The following is a 15,345-nucleotide window of genomic DNA, read 5'->3' as shown; positions in this document are numbered from 1 at the left end:
TTGTCTACAACAAAGAATTTACTTCATTATGGCTAGATTACAAAATTACGAAATTCTATTTATATAGACATTTGCCTAAAAAAATATATGTAATATTCTTAATCATTTGTCACACATTCGGTATTCTTTATTACAACTTTATTATAGTTATTTACAGACACTGGGAAATAGAAAATCGTTCACAATTTAGCATCTTTTACTTACATAATTATATGATTTCATAAATATTTCAAAAATACAAAAAAGGCAAAAAACTTTATTGCCTCTTTAAAATGGATTACTAATAGCATTGAATGAGTATGCTTTTTATTAATACTGAATATATGTATATAACACAATAAATTAAAGAGAATTGTTACTTTGTGCAATATTAAGCTTCAGATGCTAATCACAAGATTACTTATTAAAAAATTAAATAATTTTTAATTTTTTATGAAGTAAGTCCTTTATGTTTTCGCTTCATTCTTGCATATGGACCTATATCAGGATCCATAATGAAATCATATAAAACAGAAACCCAAGAGTTATGCTGTGGTAAGTTATCGTAAAACTCGGAAGCAATTCGTTTTACCTAGAAAAAAGTAAAATATTTTTATAACACATACTTTTCATAGAAATAGATACCCAATAATGTAAATGCTCTTTTTTGTTAAAATGGATTGCACTCACTTCTGGTAATCTCGAACCAGGAACAGCAGGAAAATCATGATGTTCATTATGGTATCCAACATTAAATGTAATCCAATTTAGTGGGCCATAATAACTATAAGTTTCAAAACCCTTTCTATACATATAATGTTCTGATATAAAATGTCCAGCAACAGGGTGTAATCCCATTGCCATTACTGATCCAGAAAGTAAATAGAGTAAGGCTTTTCCACCTATAATATAATATTTGTGTAATAACATACTAATGTGATATTATTATTATTATTACCAAACTCTTACCAAAAAAATACCATATCAAACTATCAAAAGTAAGTTGTATTACTAAATTTATATATTCCATTAATGTAGGTGCCATTGGATAAACAACAAGAGGTCTAAATGCATAAAAAAATGGCTGTAGATATAACCAACAGAATTTTCCAAATGTTGTGCAAAATAATTTTGCTTCTAGTAGTGTTGGTAAATCTGTATCTAATTTTTCATCACCTTGATACTGCAATTTATTTATTAATATGTATTATACATATCTATAATATTTATAATACTGTTTTATTCTGTTTATATTTATATTTATAAAATATATTTTATTTTTACTTACACGGTGGTGTATAAGATGATATTTTTTAAAGCTGACTGATACTGGTATACCTATAGGTAAATTAGCAAAATATCCAAATAATCTATTAGCTCTGGGTCTAGCATGTCCAAAAGCAAGATTATGTGCTATTTCATGTATTGCTACAAATAAAATGACGAAATACTTAAATTATTTATTAATAATTAAATTTTATATTTAATTAAATAATAATTACATTTAATATTTAATATTGAATAAAAAGGTCATATAGATATATGTTTGAGCAAAAATAATGAAATTAGATGATTTAGTTATATCATAACAATATAATACATCTATCAGATAAGAATTAATGAGTCATTTCTCTTAAAAAATAATTCTCTTCAATTATAGTTATAAAAGCTTTAATGAGTGCTTTTATATATAAGAAAATTTCTTTTTTTTTTACTATAATATGTATATAATTAGATAATATTTTTGTTTCATATAGACTTGGCAATAATCACAATATTTCAAGAGATATTAAATATTTTACACAGACTAATTAAAAACATTTTCTACCTACCTAACATAAGAGAATGATTAATTACACCTCCAAAACAATATGCTAGAAGGAACAACATTGGATAACTTAAATTTTTTACAAAATATATGGAGATAAACTGAGTTAAGACCATCCCTGTTACCACCCATTTAAACTTTGGGTCATATCCAAATAATTTTTTTATTTGTGGATATTTTTCTGAAAAGCAAGAAAAACATTTCAAAATATCTCATAAATAAAAATATACAGTATGTATTGTAAAGAATTATCAATGTATAAAATTTAATTCACTGAGCATGAAAATATAACTACGTATTAATTGTATTTTGGAACGTTAATATCATTCGGTACTTGTTAATTTTATTTATTATATTTCGTTAAACATTAACAAATCAAACTTTTATTTCAAAAGTAAATTAAAAAAACTGATAAAGTTTTAACCGTTTATAATACATTGCATTCATACCTAAGATTATTTTACGTCGTGATGCATGAGGTTCTTCTGTGTAAACCCACTCAAAATCAGTTCTTGAAACGTGTTGACCCATCTTTACATTTAAAAAATTTTCAACTATTTTTATTAACTAAATATTTAGTAATTTGCAATCAAACAACATACGACAAATGTTAAATATATGCTTTAAGATAAATACAAAACATACGGATATTTCATACCCGGCATTATCGACAATCGACTGAGTTAATCACTTAAGTACTGATTACAGCGCAATCTATCAATGTAAGAAAACCAAACATGCAAGTGAAATAAAAATTTATATTCAATGGAGTATACAAATTTTTACAGTTATCACAATAACCTGCAAGAACGAAGCATATACTTTAATATAAATGATTGTTCATTGCACTACATAGTCTCTAACTTTGATTAAAAATCAATTTTCTTATTGTATTTTAAATTACTTTGCTCTTTTTATTACATTGTGAAGATAATTTTATATTGGTATTTCTTTTCTAAATTACATAATAGTTATACCATATGATTATCTTTAAATGAGATAGGTATGATTATATATTTCTATCATATCTATTGTTATATCTGTACAATTCTATCTATCTGTGAATCTATTCTTATAATAAATTATAGTTATTTGTTAAATAACATATGTTTTATATTAATATTGTCTGAAATAATTAATCATTTTTATATAAAACTGTTAAAATTCGTATATGAAATGCTAAAAATAATGTAATGTATATGAAATTTAATTTTTTATACTATTAGATTATTAATATATAACATATAGTGGTAGTACAGAATTCCTTTTATAAATATAGAAAGTATTTACTAAATATACTAAATATAATGTTTAAAGTTAAGAATATCGTTATTGAATTTATATTGTCGTGTATGCCCTCTACTGAACACTGCGTGAACTAACTCGCGCCAAATTCAAATTGTAAGGTACCGCAGCCGGAGCAACGAACAGAGAGAATTTATCTAAGTAGATATTGATTAACTGTCAAATTATTTATCAGTGATAATTATAATCACTCTCCAATTTGTACATTTGTCTAGTTAGTTATCATAGAAGTTATCATGGAAAAGAACATTGCCAGGACATAAATCCTCGCTCTATTATGTGATAAATTCCAATGGGAACAATTGTTATTGATATTAGCCAATAACAATTTTTCTTATTGGACCATAAACAAATTGCGTTTGTTAGGTAAAATTCCAAGACATAAATAGATTGAACAATGATAGAAAAGACAGTGAAAACAGTAAAAACGTGAAAATCATAACAGATTAAAAATTTCTCAATCTGTAATTAGTTGATTAAAATATAGTTATCTATTTGAAGCTTAACTCATTTAAGTTTGTGTTTCCTTCTGTGTTTTTTCTAAACCACTCGTTAATCATCAACTTTATTTAATACAAAACTCCTAAATATGTACAGAGTGCTTTAACACTTTACGGGCAACAATCCAAACTGAAATTCCCCAAGTTACACGACAATATCAAAAAATTAATTTAATAACTCGCATATTATCATACGTAGGGAATTATAAATTGATCCAGTTTCTTAACTTGCAATTATTAAAACATAATTTAAAAGAACAGTTAAACGGCATATATTGTTATTAAAAATAAAGTTATTCGTTTATAACATAAGGAATTTTATGAAATCGGCATTAAGTACAACCATTAGGTTTGCCTTGCAAGTGTCCGTTCTAAATATTGCGGATCGATGGCAGAATCTTTTAGTGATTTCGGTATTTTTTTGTTTTTATGTGAAGTGAATATGTCAAAGATTGTAGCGATGTATAGTTAGCATTAAGATTAAGTTGAAACTAATTATAATTACATATTATAAGTGCGAACATCGATGAAGCGTTATGAATTATTAATTACCAGCTGGTCATAGTTGGAATCACGACATGGCATCTCGCAGGTGAGGCACGTTTTTATACTTGCATAAAAAATATATAATTATCATAATTCACGAACGATCTGTGAACAAGCCTACTTATTTTTCGGTGCTAACCGTAGATTAGCTAAATAGATTCAGAGGTAAATTATGCGCATTTAAATTAATTAACATCGTTGAATTCTTCATGTCCAAAAATGGATACAATAATTTCGTTTTATGTATACATTGATTACACATATTTATACTCTGTATAGTTATTTTGTGTCCTATATTTTGTCATTATAAAATGAAACTTTCCAATTATTTACATACAGCGTGCTTAATCATATTATTGTAGCATCATTATTCGTTTATGTCACCGTTATTAATAATAAATAACGAATAAAGGTTGAATATATTAGAATAGATCTATAAAATATCAGATATAAAAAGAAGTAATTTGAATAGATTATAGGTTTTTAAAATTGAATTAAGCTTACAATATATTGTTTTGAAATAAAAATTCTGCTTATTATAATTTTTTGGAAAAATGTTTTTATCCTATGGAAATATAAACATTTTTATTGCAGATGGTTTCATCCGAATATATCGGGTTTAGAAGCAGAACGTTTATTAATGGAACGGGGTTATGATAGTTCATTTTTGGCACGTCCAAGTTCATCTAATCCTGGTGACTTTACATTATCTGTTAGGTATGTACATAATATATCACATAGATTATCTGTTTATATAGTTATAAGACATTTGATATCTTTATATTATCCTTAGACGGAATGGTGAAGTGACTCATATTAAAATACAAAATACAGGGGACTTTTACGATCTTTACGGTGGTGAAAAGTTTGCAACATTATCAGAACTTGTACAATTTTATATGGAAAATGGAGGACAACTGCGTGAAAAGAATGGAGAAATTATTGAATTGAAGTATCCATTGAATTGTGCAGATCCAACAACTGAAAGGTATTTGTACAATAAAAACAGAATATATACATAATATCTTGCATAATAAACATTACAGCAAAGTTTGTTATGTATTGGAATATTTTCTTGTTATTGTTACTTCAAATGCACGCATATAGCATGGTATGTGTTAATAGTAAAATATGGGTAAAGGTGGTTCCATGGCCATTTATCAGCTAAAGAAGCAGAACGTTTAATGCTGGAGCGAGGTAAAAATGGATCTTTTCTGGTTCGTGAATCACAAAGTAAACCTGGTGACTTTGTATTATCTGTTCGTACAGATGATCGTGTTACACACGTTATAATACGATCTCAGGTTAATTACATTTTGTATTTTTTACTGCATATCTTCATTATATTTAATATTTTTATAAATATCAAATCTTTGACATTTCATTGTCTGTAATAATGTATATTGCAGGATAATAAATATGATGTTGGAGGAGGTGATAAGTTTGATAGCTTAAGTGATCTGATAGAACATTATAAACGCAATCCAATGGTTGAAACAAGTGGAAGTGTTGTCCATTTACGGTAATATAAAAACTTATTAATTTCTGTATATGTGATAGAATATATATATTGTTATAACATATTTATTACTTTCTAGACAACCTTTCAATGCTACTCGTATAAATGCCAGTGGTATTGAAAGTAGAGTAAGACAGTTACATAAAGAAAATGGTTGTTCAAATGGATGGTTGTGGAATGGTGCCACAGGTAGCAATGAAGGCGGAGCAGGGCGTGGTAAAGGAAAAGCCGGGTTCTGGGAAGAATTTGAGTCGTTGCAACAGTTAGAATGTCGTCACTTATTTTCCAGGAAAGAAGGATTACGTTCTGAAAATCGAGCGAAAAATCGATATAAAAACATCTTACCATGTATGATCTTTTTCTTTCTTTATTTTTTTAATTTAATTGTGTTTGTACATAAACTTTAATAACTGTTCTATAGTTGATCATACAAGAGTACGTTTGAAGGATGTTGATCCAAATATTCCTGGATCTGACTATATTAATGCTAACTATATTAGGGTAAATTTATTTAATATTTGTAGTATTTTATATAAATATTAAAATCTATTTTTATATGTGGGTGCATATGTATATATATTTATAGAATGAAGAAGGAGATGGACAAGCTAGTGGAATTAATACGTGTGGTGATGGTGGTTCATTTAATAAATGTTATATTGCAACACAAGGTTGCCTTCTAAATACAATTCAAGATTTCTGGCATATGGTATATCAAGAAAATACACGAGTGATAGTTATGACGACTAAAGAAATGGAAAGAGGAAAGGTATGCTATTTAAAACTATTCATTCTTAATTGAAATTTTATTTTAAAAATATGTATATTTTTTTAGAATAAATGTGCTCGATATTGGCCAGAGGAAGGTGAAGTTACCGAATATGGAGGTGAATGGAAAGTGCGTGCTTTATCTCGTACTTCAACAGCAGATTATACATTACGAGAATTCTTATTACATGGAAATAGATCCGGTTTCACAGAATCCAGACGGATTTACCATTATCATTTTCAAGTACCTATTATAGCTATTATTATTTATGAAATGCTCACACATATTTAAAAAAAATAAGTTGATTGCATTATATTAACATTTTAGGCATGGCCTGATCATGGTGTTCCGTCAGATCCCGGATGTGTGTTGAACTTTCTTCACGATGTTAATGCGAGACAAGAATCAATTGCTGCTTCTCTTGCTTCAAGCGGTCAAACTGCATCATGTATAGGGCCAATTCTTGTACATTGTAGCGCTGGAATTGGTAGAACCGGAACATTTATTGTTATCGACATGATTCTTGATCAAATTAAGCGGCATGGTAATAAAATTTTTATTTCACTAATTGTCCAAGATTTTCTATATATTATATTTGTAGGGTTGGATTGTGAAATTGATATTCAAAGAACTATTCAAAGAGTACGTTCACAAAGGTCAGGAATGGTTCAAACAGAAGCGCAATATAAGTTTGTTTATCTGGCTGTATTACACTATATTGAAACTGTATCTCAACGGATGCAAGCAGAGCAAGTAATTATAATTATTATGAAACTAATTGATTATATTTTCTCAGCTTCTATATATCGATTTATGTTGTATCTATTATTGTTTTTACAGAAATCTCTTCATTTAGGTCGAGAATATACTAATATCCGATATAAAAGCGAAACAAATACTACAACTATAGGCGATATTCCGGTCCCCACATGTACTACAACAACTCTTTCAACGTCAACACATTTTACATTACCCACTCCTATTAATAGTTTGAGGCCAAAGTAATTAACATTAATGTCATCAAATAACGAGATTTTTAAAAAGCAAAGAAGAGGCTTTGTTACTCTTACCATATGTGGTTTTGAGCTTTCGATATTATCGTAACATACTCTATAAAAGCTTAATTTTCAAATTAATTGATTATTCCAAATATTTTTCAAAATATGTGTCATCATAATGAAGTTTCGTACAATACATGTATTTAATTAGTGCTTATGCACATGAACGTAAACGATATGTAGAAATTATAATATCACCACTTTGCACTTGAATCGTTGATTACTTAAAAGTAATCGGCAGTATATTAGAACATTACATTAGAGAAAAATAATATTTTTTGCAACTTAATCGCAGTACTGAATTATAAAAAAACTTAGAATACAAAGTCTCAATAGTAATTATGTTAAGTGTAATCAAAGTATATAATTGCTTTTCATATTATTTCGCTATCTGTATTTCATCAACTATTAATTGGATAACAGATTTATCTAGTTATAGTTATCATTTTTCATGCTACTTATTTTCTATAAAATATATTATCAAATCCTTTCTTAAAATTTCAATATTTCTTCGAATAAACAACGAAAATTTGAACATTTTTCTAAGTTTCAGGTGTAGTATTATATATTGTGCCTGAAAACATATTAATAATTGTTTTTATTGTGATTATATAACTGTACAAATTATCTAGTAATATTTAGGACTGACTTTTTTATATAGAATTTTCTTTTTAATATTTTTTCAAAGATCACAAATAAGAAACCTTTATTCTTTATAAATTTTATCATATTACAAGGCAGAACGCGCATAGATGTGATACATTCAGTTTCATGTACAATAAATAATATGGCGATTCTTTTTTTCTTACAATTCACATTTGTTACTTTTAATATTTCGGTTGTACTTAATTATATCATAAATATTAGTATCGAACTTTATTCATCAAATTGTAAAAAAGTTTTATATTAAATATTAATATTAAAAGAGATGGAGATGATAAATATGAAAATCAAAGTTAAAATTTTTATACTTTAACACATATTCGTTAAAATTTTTGTTAATCATCTGCGCACAAATTTTATCATTTTTATCATTCTGACACGAATTTCATTATCTTCACTCTGAAAATTAGGTAGAACTATAGAACTATATAAGTAGAAGTTTTGTTATAGCAAAAGTTACTATAATGCTTATAGTTCGTATGTATCTCCTAAAATTTTTATAAAAACGTACATAACATATATATTAAATTATATGTGCTTCAATATTATTAATGCCTATTTTATATATTTTTTGTATTTGTTTCTAATACTTGAAATATATATGTTTACATTAGAGCATTGCTGGTGAAGTATGCATCTGAGTGAGTCCTGCCTTACAAATTGAGTCACAAATTTGATATTTTTAAAAGTATATTGTTACATTATTCCAAAACCAAATCAATAATAACTACTTCATTAAATATATATTTAAAAAATTTGAGATCTGTACTAAATTCTTTTTACGTATTTTATAAAATTTCAAGATTTAAATATTGATTTGTTTATTCACAATAAAGTTTTATTTATCTAGTATGCCATAATTTCAATTATCTAGTACACCATAATGCAAGTATTATATTTGTTTATTCTTATATAACAATAAAATATAATCATTTTTATACTTATTTAAATAATAATAATTCTATAATTTTTTGATGTGTATGTTTTCAAAAAGGAAACAGTTGTATTTTTTATTAATTTTTATCTTATTTAATGTACCTTGGTTTTGGAGAAATGTTGTATATTATACTTCTAAATATTATTGCATCTTATTGCTATCAAAGACATACTGTATGTGATACTAACTATGGCATTAAAGAGTTTATGTTATAAAATTCTGTATGTAGGGCATCATATAAATATTATATTAATATTGAATTAAAAAGTTTCTAATAATTATGCATAGTTTAAATTGCAATGCAATAAATATCAGAGTTATGTTTAAATGTAAATAATTTGGGTTCTTATGAATAATAACAGACAAGTGTACATTGTATAGTGTTAAATAAACGTATAATAAACTTACTATTAAGTATATAAAATGATGCTTAAATGTGAGGAAAGAAGAAACAAGAAACTATTACATTTAAAAAATTGTTCTTTGTGAAACATGTTTCATTGCAGTTTAAAGGCTTTTTCATAATAAGAATGTAATGTAAGAATAAAATGTTGCTAAAAAAATAGATTTTAATTAATTCCAAAAAATATTACGAACTATCTTTATAGTTTTTTTAATGTTTATATACTTTGGAATAAGATGGTAATTGTAATTAAATACAATTTCTTTTTTATTTCATTATTAATACAATACATAATCTAATACAGGAAAGAGATGTGGAATATTTTCAATCTGTTTATATCTTATAAAACTTGTATGTTAAAATTATGTAGTAAAAATTTACTAAGAGTAGACTTAATAAAATTAGAACTACATAGATTACTAAATAAATTAGAACTACATAGAATAGGTTATATTGTACAGGCTTGTACAACACATATTAAAATCATCGAAAGCAAAAAAGTATGCTAATAAAATATTGTGAAAGCATATATGATATACGTATTATTACTGATAATAATATTTCAATAATATAATTTCAATAATAAATAATTCAGATAAAATTCATACGAGAATTTTCAATGGTGAAAAATGCATGTTTTGCTCGAGCGGTGTTTGGCCTCATTTACATCTAATATTCGATGTATTCGTAACATAAGTTATAGTGCAATAAAATATACGTTACCGACAGATAATGTAATGTATATTTTTGATAGAAATACAAAGCTGCTACAGAGGGAACGTGCTGCACAATCTGTTGATGTAAAACTGTATGATTACATCAAAGATGAAGTAGGCTACAGACTTGCAGATAGAATATTTGACATAAAAAGAAATTTCAAAAAAGCACTTGATTTAGGATGTGGTCGTGGTTATGTATCAAAACACATTTTGGCAGAATGTGTGGAAGAATTAATCTTAGCTGACATGTCAACTAGCTTTGTACATCAAGCAGAAATCACTGAAGGAGTTAAAGTATCACGGATAACTATGGATGAAGAAAATTTTTCAGTTGAACCAAATAGTTTAGATTTAGTAATAAGTTCATTAAGTCTGCACTGGATAAATGATTTACCAGGATGCTTCAGGAATATTAATAAAAGTTTAAAAAATGATGGAGTCTTTATAGGAGCTTTGTTTGGAGGAGAAACGTTGTTTGAATTAAGGTAATTTTAAGGATAAATTAAGCATATGTTAAATCTACAAGTTTAGGTTTTTGTTTTTACAGGAGTTCCTTACAATTGGCAGAATTAGAAAGAGATGGTGGAATTTCAGCACATATTTCACCATTTGCAGATATTAGAGATATTGGAGGTTTATTGACAAGAGCTAATTTTACTATGTTAACCATTGATGTAGATGAAATTGTTATTGGATATCCAAGCATGTTTGAATTAATGTGGGATTTAAAAGGTGATATTTAAAATCTTTATAATTCTTATTTGTATCTTACTTGAAGTTTGTTTAATTGTTTACATAATTTTACAGGAATGGCAGAGAATAATGCAATAAAGAACCGAAAATTACGTTTAAATAAAGATACTGTTCTTGCTGCTGCATCAATATATAAAGAACTATATGGAAAAATTAAAGAAGATGGTACTCCATATATACCTGCGACATTTCAAGTAATTTATCTATTAGGTTGGAAGCCAGATCCATCACAACCAAAACCCTTAAAAAGAGGTAGTGGGGAAGTATCACTTAAAAATTTATATAAATTAGACGAAATTGTAAAAGAAACAAAAGATGTTAAAATGGACGAAGATAAATAATCATTGTACATAGTATATGAAGAACTGTAAAGATTTGTATTAAATACAAAATTCAATGTATTTATTATAGAAATTTTTTTATAACTTATTAAAATAGGTTAATCAGTAATTCATCTCATAATTAACATATTTTCATTTATATTATACAATATTTTCTTTTAAAGTTACGATTTATGTTCATCAATTTTATCTTTATGAGCTATAGCACCTTTTTCTATAAGATCAGGAATTTCAACTGCTAACCAAGGTCCAAGCTAAAAATATAAGAAATCTTTAAATATATGTAATAACAAAATTGATGATTTGTAAAGACTTATTTATAAATAGAACAAACTTACTCCTAGTGCCATGGCATGTGCAATTCCAAATTTTGGTACATTACGTGCCCATAAGGGTTTAAAATGATCTGTAAGACAAATCTTTCCACCTCTGTACATTTTTGCTGTTTTACCATCTAATTCTGGTAAAGCAATTTCAGGTGCTGTTATAGGGTATGTAACAGGTATCTGAATAAAAAATTGTATTTTATCAGAAAATGAAAAAGCTTAGTGGAGTTTATACATTTAATAAATATACAAAAAAGAAAAATTACTTACATCAAACTCAATTTCAAATTCATATTTTGAAAAGTTATGTATATACCAACATTTACCAAACCATTTTGTACCCTCTTTATTTGATTCCAGACGAAACCAATCATTGTCAGATTCTTTATTATTTCTCACATACTGAAAAACAAATAAGAATTTCTTGAAATCAATACTAAGTACATTGGAAATGTATTATACTCAATTTGCATATTTAAGTACAACTAGTATAATAAAAACAATTCAAAGTTCTTCTTTTTGGGATTTTAAATAACCATATGGTAAACTAAATATTAAATATAGAACATACTTTAATTAAAGCTTGGTATTCTTCTTTCAATCTCTGCACCCATAATTCTTTATCCCTAGGTCCAGCTTTTGTTTGTAATAATGGAATATTACTTAATGTCTTCTTTGTAGACTCATCTACCATCTTAATTATTATTACAACACACAGGTCTATGGCTATGACTTCTATGTAGATATAGAAATGACAAATGTGTTATAATTCAAGTGTTGCATCTCTTTTACATCGTATAGAAAGTGTGACAGTGCGACTAAGAGTAATCGATATATCGAAAAAATTCATATATAGAAAGACAGATAGGGATATTTGAAAAATTTAGTTATAAATAAACACATACACTAGAGGAAGTTTAAAAAATTACATCTTTTTCAAAGTAAATATTTTAATTTCATTACATATTACATTCATTTTTATTCATTAGAAAGTAAACTCGATAAGTTGAGAGATAATATCTATTAGTGATCAGTAAACGCTAGTCACACGGTTGCAGACCGTGGAGTGCTGAAGTACTCTACTCGTGTTACAATTTCAAACAATTCGGAAAACTAACTCGACATTTAAATGAAGAAATATACAATGAGAAAGATTAACTTGAACAATAATTTCTATTTAAAACTAAATATTTATAATAGATTGACTACTTTAACAAAGATTTGCGCTTTACTGAAATTTATTTAGACTCTGAGCTGTGTGACAGCTCTAAAGGTGAAACGATTTTAACGATTCCCTTTCTTTCAGATCGCAGAGTGGTATATCTGCTCAGATTTACATGGCAATCTACGATTTATTTGTTATCTAGCAAGACAAATTTTTATTAATTAATGCTAATAAACATTAATTTGATTGGAGTTTACAGTATTAGAAAACGAGCAATTTATGTGTTGGCAATGTTCCTTCTTATGGCAATAAAAGTAAATACGAAATTCGAAAATGATTGCAGTTGTTACTAATAAATAATTTTGACATTTAATTAATAAACTTGTTTGCTTGGCTAAGCTGCTGTACAGTTAAATTCGCAGCGCTAGAAGTTACCCTATTATCATATAAGATATTCACACTAGAGGGGGCCACAGAACTACACCAGTTCACAACATACTATCCATATTCGCAAAGGTAGTGACATTAAAATTTTTCGTGTTGCATGCATTTCAATTTGATTTGCTCTCTGGGCTGTTGAAAGTATTGTGTGATAAATTGTGTCATGTTAATCAGGATTCGAAAAGGGATATCAATTGAAAGAAAATAATACTGATGCACCATGGCTGATTCATCTTATGAGAAAGGACTTACAGAACTTTCAAAAATGAAGGTAATCCAAATGTATCTTGCTGATACGTGTCTACACCCGGGAAGCTAACCTTAAAATTAGGAGAAATTTTTTATGTAATGTAAAACAATCTTTTTTACACTAATTTCTGTTTAGCTTGTATAATTGTTTTAGACAGATACAATTTCGCTTTATTAATATTTAAAAATTATATTTGTTGAATATAAAAAATTTATACATCTTAAGATTATTAAAGGGAATTATATATAATTATAGATACATATTATTGAACAGGTTGCAGATCTGAAAATTGAGTTAAAACAAAGAGGACTACCTACTACTGGCAATAAGAATGAATTGGTTGAAAGACTTCAATTAGCAATTCATGGTGGTATATGCTTTCGAATGACTTTTAAACCTTTTTGTTTTATGAGAGCTACCTATTGATAAAATAATGTTTTCATTGAATGTTTAGATTCTGCACTATCTTTAGATGAGACTACAGAGGAAATTTTAGATGAAGATGCAGTTCTTGGTGTAATTAAAAAAATATGTTTTGTATATTATTTGATTTTAATATGACATTGACAATATATCTGTTTAAATAGGATGAAGAAATAGAAGAACTATCAAATAAGCCTGACTCACAAGAAGGTAATGAAAAAAGAAAATTGTCTACTGAAAGTAATGTAAGTGCTAAAAAGATAGTTCTAAATCGAAAACCAGTAATTGAAGAAATTAAGAATGAACAAACAGAAAAGATTGAAATTGATACAAAAACTATTGAGACTGCACCACCAGAAAAAAAAATAATTAAATTATCAGAGCTTGGTATCAAAGAGGTAATATTTTTTTTTTACTATATTTTGCAGAATTATAGAGATCAAATATAAAATGCTAATAAATTTATCGTATTAATAGAGATTAGAAATGAGAGCTAAGAAATTTGGATTACCATTATCAGAAGCTGCTAAGAAAGAAGCTAGATCTGCAAGATTCAGTATTAATAATCAGAATAATAAGTCAGCTGCATCTGTAAAAACACCTGTGGTATATATATTTACCCAACTACAAGTGTAATATCTTTGTTTGTTTTCTAATATTATCTATTGTGTGCATTTGCAGCATACAACTTACGAAGTTCTAAAGAAGCGAGCAGAAAGGTTTGGTACGTCTGTCTCTAGTTTAATGGAAAAGGTAATTAATTATGTTAATAAAAAGTTTACTATAGTAAATGTAAATACTAATTCTATTACATATTTTATAATTCTTTTATATTTGCATTTTCAGGCTGAATTAGAAGCCAGAATAGAGAAAAGAAAAGTCAGATTTGGTGAAGTGAAACCTACAAATAAGAAAGTATTTTATAATAAAGTTAAAATTGTTAAATGATATTCAGTGTTATATACCAAATAGCAATTTAGATTGCAAATTTTACATTAAGTTTTCTTACTTCTAATAAGACTATTGTATACAAAATAAAAACTCATTGTATTTGTTATAAAATGCATGACAAAAATATTTTTTTCGAGTAATATTTTATTTTTTTTAAGAACTGTACGAAAATTACACACATGCACTTTATACTTACATTTCTATTCAATTAAAATAATTATAAAAAGAACAAAATATATGTATATATATCATATACATAAATTGTGTGTATATATATATATATATATATATATATTTCAGGGCATTGTATGAAATAGAGATTATATGCAATGTTGTAATATTATTGTTTCCATTTTAAATGAAGGAATTATTGACATATTAAATTAGCATATAACACACATCTCGGCTTTTGTATTAAAATAAATAATTGACTTGTAATATGTGTATATTTATAACATTAAAATTTTGT

The 15,345-nt window shown here is 26.6% G+C and overlaps 5 protein-coding genes across 14 annotated transcripts; 3 read left to right on the top strand and 2 right to left on the bottom strand.

The window, feature by feature from the left end:
- Positions 1-105: 105 nt before the first annotated feature.
- ifc (delta4-sphingolipid-FADS-like protein ifc) lies at positions 106-4,294 on the bottom strand. 2 transcript variants are annotated; one of them, XM_069131230.1, is made up of 7 exons: positions 4,165-4,294; positions 2,257-2,338; positions 1,812-1,988; positions 1,268-1,407; positions 949-1,162; positions 670-881; positions 106-571 (listed from the first exon to the last, which is right to left on the bottom strand). In XM_069131230.1, the coding sequence occupies exons 1-7, from the start codon at positions 4,195-4,197 to the stop codon at positions 431-433; spliced, it is 999 nt and encodes a 332-aa protein (XP_068987331.1). In that variant the 5' UTR covers positions 4,198-4,294; the 3' UTR covers positions 106-430. The 2 variants fall into 2 exon arrangements, with proteins under 2 accessions (XP_068987331.1, XP_068987332.1); XM_069131231.1 differs by lacking the exon at positions 4,165-4,294 and adding an exon at positions 3,620-3,718.
- On the top strand, positions 3,857-8,782 carry LOC138189070 (tyrosine-protein phosphatase non-receptor type 11). 6 transcript variants are annotated; one of them, XM_069131225.1, is made up of 12 exons: positions 3,857-4,204; positions 4,753-4,875; positions 4,993-5,146; positions 5,300-5,462; positions 5,568-5,680; positions 5,757-6,025; positions 6,099-6,178; positions 6,264-6,446; positions 6,513-6,689; positions 6,774-6,990; positions 7,048-7,199; positions 7,287-8,782. In XM_069131225.1, the coding sequence occupies exons 2-12, from the start codon at positions 4,812-4,814 to the stop codon at positions 7,449-7,451; spliced, it is 1,737 nt and encodes a 578-aa protein (XP_068987326.1). In that variant the 5' UTR covers positions 3,857-4,204; positions 4,753-4,811; the 3' UTR covers positions 7,452-8,782. The 6 variants fall into 6 exon arrangements, with proteins under 6 accessions (XP_068987326.1, XP_068987323.1, XP_068987327.1 ...); XM_069131222.1 differs by having other exon boundaries at positions 4,952-5,146; XM_069131226.1 differs by having other exon boundaries at positions 4,193-4,323.
- Positions 8,783-10,013: 1,231 nt separating this feature from the next.
- Positions 10,014-11,320, top strand: LOC138189072 (arginine-hydroxylase NDUFAF5, mitochondrial). The gene is made up of 3 exons (XM_069131229.1): positions 10,014-10,711; positions 10,774-10,958; positions 11,034-11,320. Exons 1-3 carry the CDS (start codon positions 10,137-10,139, stop codon positions 11,318-11,320), a joined length of 1,047 nt encoding a protein of 348 aa, XP_068987330.1. The 5' UTR covers positions 10,014-10,136.
- A 13-nt stretch (positions 11,321-11,333) lies between these two features.
- On the bottom strand, positions 11,334-12,472 carry Ufc1 (Ubiquitin-fold modifier conjugating enzyme 1). The gene is made up of 4 exons (XM_069131237.1): positions 12,218-12,472; positions 11,917-12,048; positions 11,659-11,826; positions 11,334-11,574 (listed from the first exon to the last, which is right to left on the bottom strand). The coding sequence occupies exons 1-4, from the start codon at positions 12,338-12,340 to the stop codon at positions 11,485-11,487; spliced, it is 513 nt and encodes a 170-aa protein (XP_068987338.1). The 5' UTR covers positions 12,341-12,472; the 3' UTR covers positions 11,334-11,484.
- Positions 12,473-12,721: 249 nt separating this feature from the next.
- LOC138189074 (SAP domain-containing ribonucleoprotein) lies at positions 12,722-15,061 on the top strand. 4 transcript variants are annotated; one of them, XM_069131233.1, is made up of 9 exons: positions 12,722-13,125; positions 13,211-13,327; positions 13,427-13,523; positions 13,776-13,872; positions 13,957-14,018; positions 14,090-14,323; positions 14,403-14,531; positions 14,607-14,678; positions 14,772-15,061. In XM_069131233.1, the coding sequence occupies exons 3-9, from the start codon at positions 13,473-13,475 to the stop codon at positions 14,871-14,873; spliced, it is 747 nt and encodes a 248-aa protein (XP_068987334.1). In that variant the 5' UTR covers positions 12,722-13,125; positions 13,211-13,327; positions 13,427-13,472; the 3' UTR covers positions 14,874-15,061. The 4 variants fall into 4 exon arrangements, with proteins under 4 accessions (XP_068987334.1, XP_068987335.1, XP_068987333.1 ...); XM_069131234.1 differs by lacking the exon at positions 12,722-13,125 and having other exon boundaries at positions 13,208-13,327; XM_069131232.1 differs by lacking the exons at positions 12,722-13,125; positions 13,211-13,327 and having other exon boundaries at positions 13,335-13,523; positions 14,772-15,060.
- The last annotated feature ends 284 nt before the right edge of the window (positions 15,062-15,345 follow it).

This window comes from Bombus flavifrons, chromosome 18 (genome assembly GCF_040668555.2).
Source record: "Bombus flavifrons isolate JBK064 chromosome 18, iyBomFlav1_principal, whole genome shotgun sequence".
NCBI classification, from domain to species: Eukaryota; Metazoa; Arthropoda; class Insecta; order Hymenoptera; family Apidae; genus Bombus; species Bombus flavifrons.
The sequence above is the reverse complement of the archived record's forward strand: the minus strand, read 5'-3'. Positions and strand labels throughout refer to the sequence as shown.

Bases quoted from the DNA above. Each gene is read 5' to 3' on its own strand.
- ifc (XM_069131230.1), bottom strand. From the start codon at position 4,197: ATGCCATGTCGTGATTCCAACTATGACCAGCTG. The intron at 1,989-2,256 runs GTATGAATGCAA...CTTGCTTTTCAG, and splicing joins ACGACGTAAAATAATCTTAG to AAAAATATCCACAAATAAAA. The intron at 572-669 runs GTGAGTGCAATC...ACTTTTTTCTAG, and splicing joins CTGGTTCGAGATTACCAGAA to GTAAAACGAATTGCTTCCGA.
- LOC138189072 (XM_069131229.1), top strand. From the start codon at position 10,137: ATGCATGTTTTGCTCGAGCGGTGTTTGGCCTCATTTACATCTAATATT. The intron at 10,712-10,773 runs GTAATTTTAAGG...TTGTTTTTACAG, and splicing joins GAAACGTTGTTTGAATTAAG to GAGTTCCTTACAATTGGCAG. The intron at 10,959-11,033 runs GTGATATTTAAA...ATAATTTTACAG, and splicing joins ATTAATGTGGGATTTAAAAG to GAATGGCAGAGAATAATGCA.
- Ufc1 (XM_069131237.1), bottom strand. From the start codon at position 12,340: ATGGTAGATGAGTCTACAAAGAAGACATTAAGTAATATTCCATTATTA. The intron at 11,827-11,916 runs GTAAGTAATTTT...TTTTTTATTCAG, and splicing joins AATTTGAAATTGAGTTTGAT to ATACCTGTTACATACCCTAT. The intron at 11,575-11,658 runs GTAAGTTTGTTC...TTATATTTTTAG, and splicing joins CACATGCCATGGCACTAGGA to CTTGGACCTTGGTTAGCAGT.
- LOC138189074 (XM_069131233.1), top strand. From the start codon at position 13,473: ATGGCTGATTCATCTTATGAGAAAGGACTTACAGAACTTTCAAAAATG. The intron at 13,873-13,956 runs GTATATGCTTTC...TTGAATGTTTAG, and splicing joins TCAATTAGCAATTCATGGTG to ATTCTGCACTATCTTTAGAT. The intron at 14,679-14,771 runs GTAATTAATTAT...TTGCATTTTCAG, and splicing joins TCTCTAGTTTAATGGAAAAG to GCTGAATTAGAAGCCAGAAT.
- LOC138189070 (XM_069131222.1), top strand. The intron at 4,876-4,951 runs GTATGTACATAA...TATTATCCTTAG, and splicing joins GACTTTACATTATCTGTTAG to ACGGAATGGTGAAGTGACTC. The intron at 5,463-5,567 runs GTTAATTACATT...TGTATATTGCAG, and splicing joins ACGTTATAATACGATCTCAG to GATAATAAATATGATGTTGG.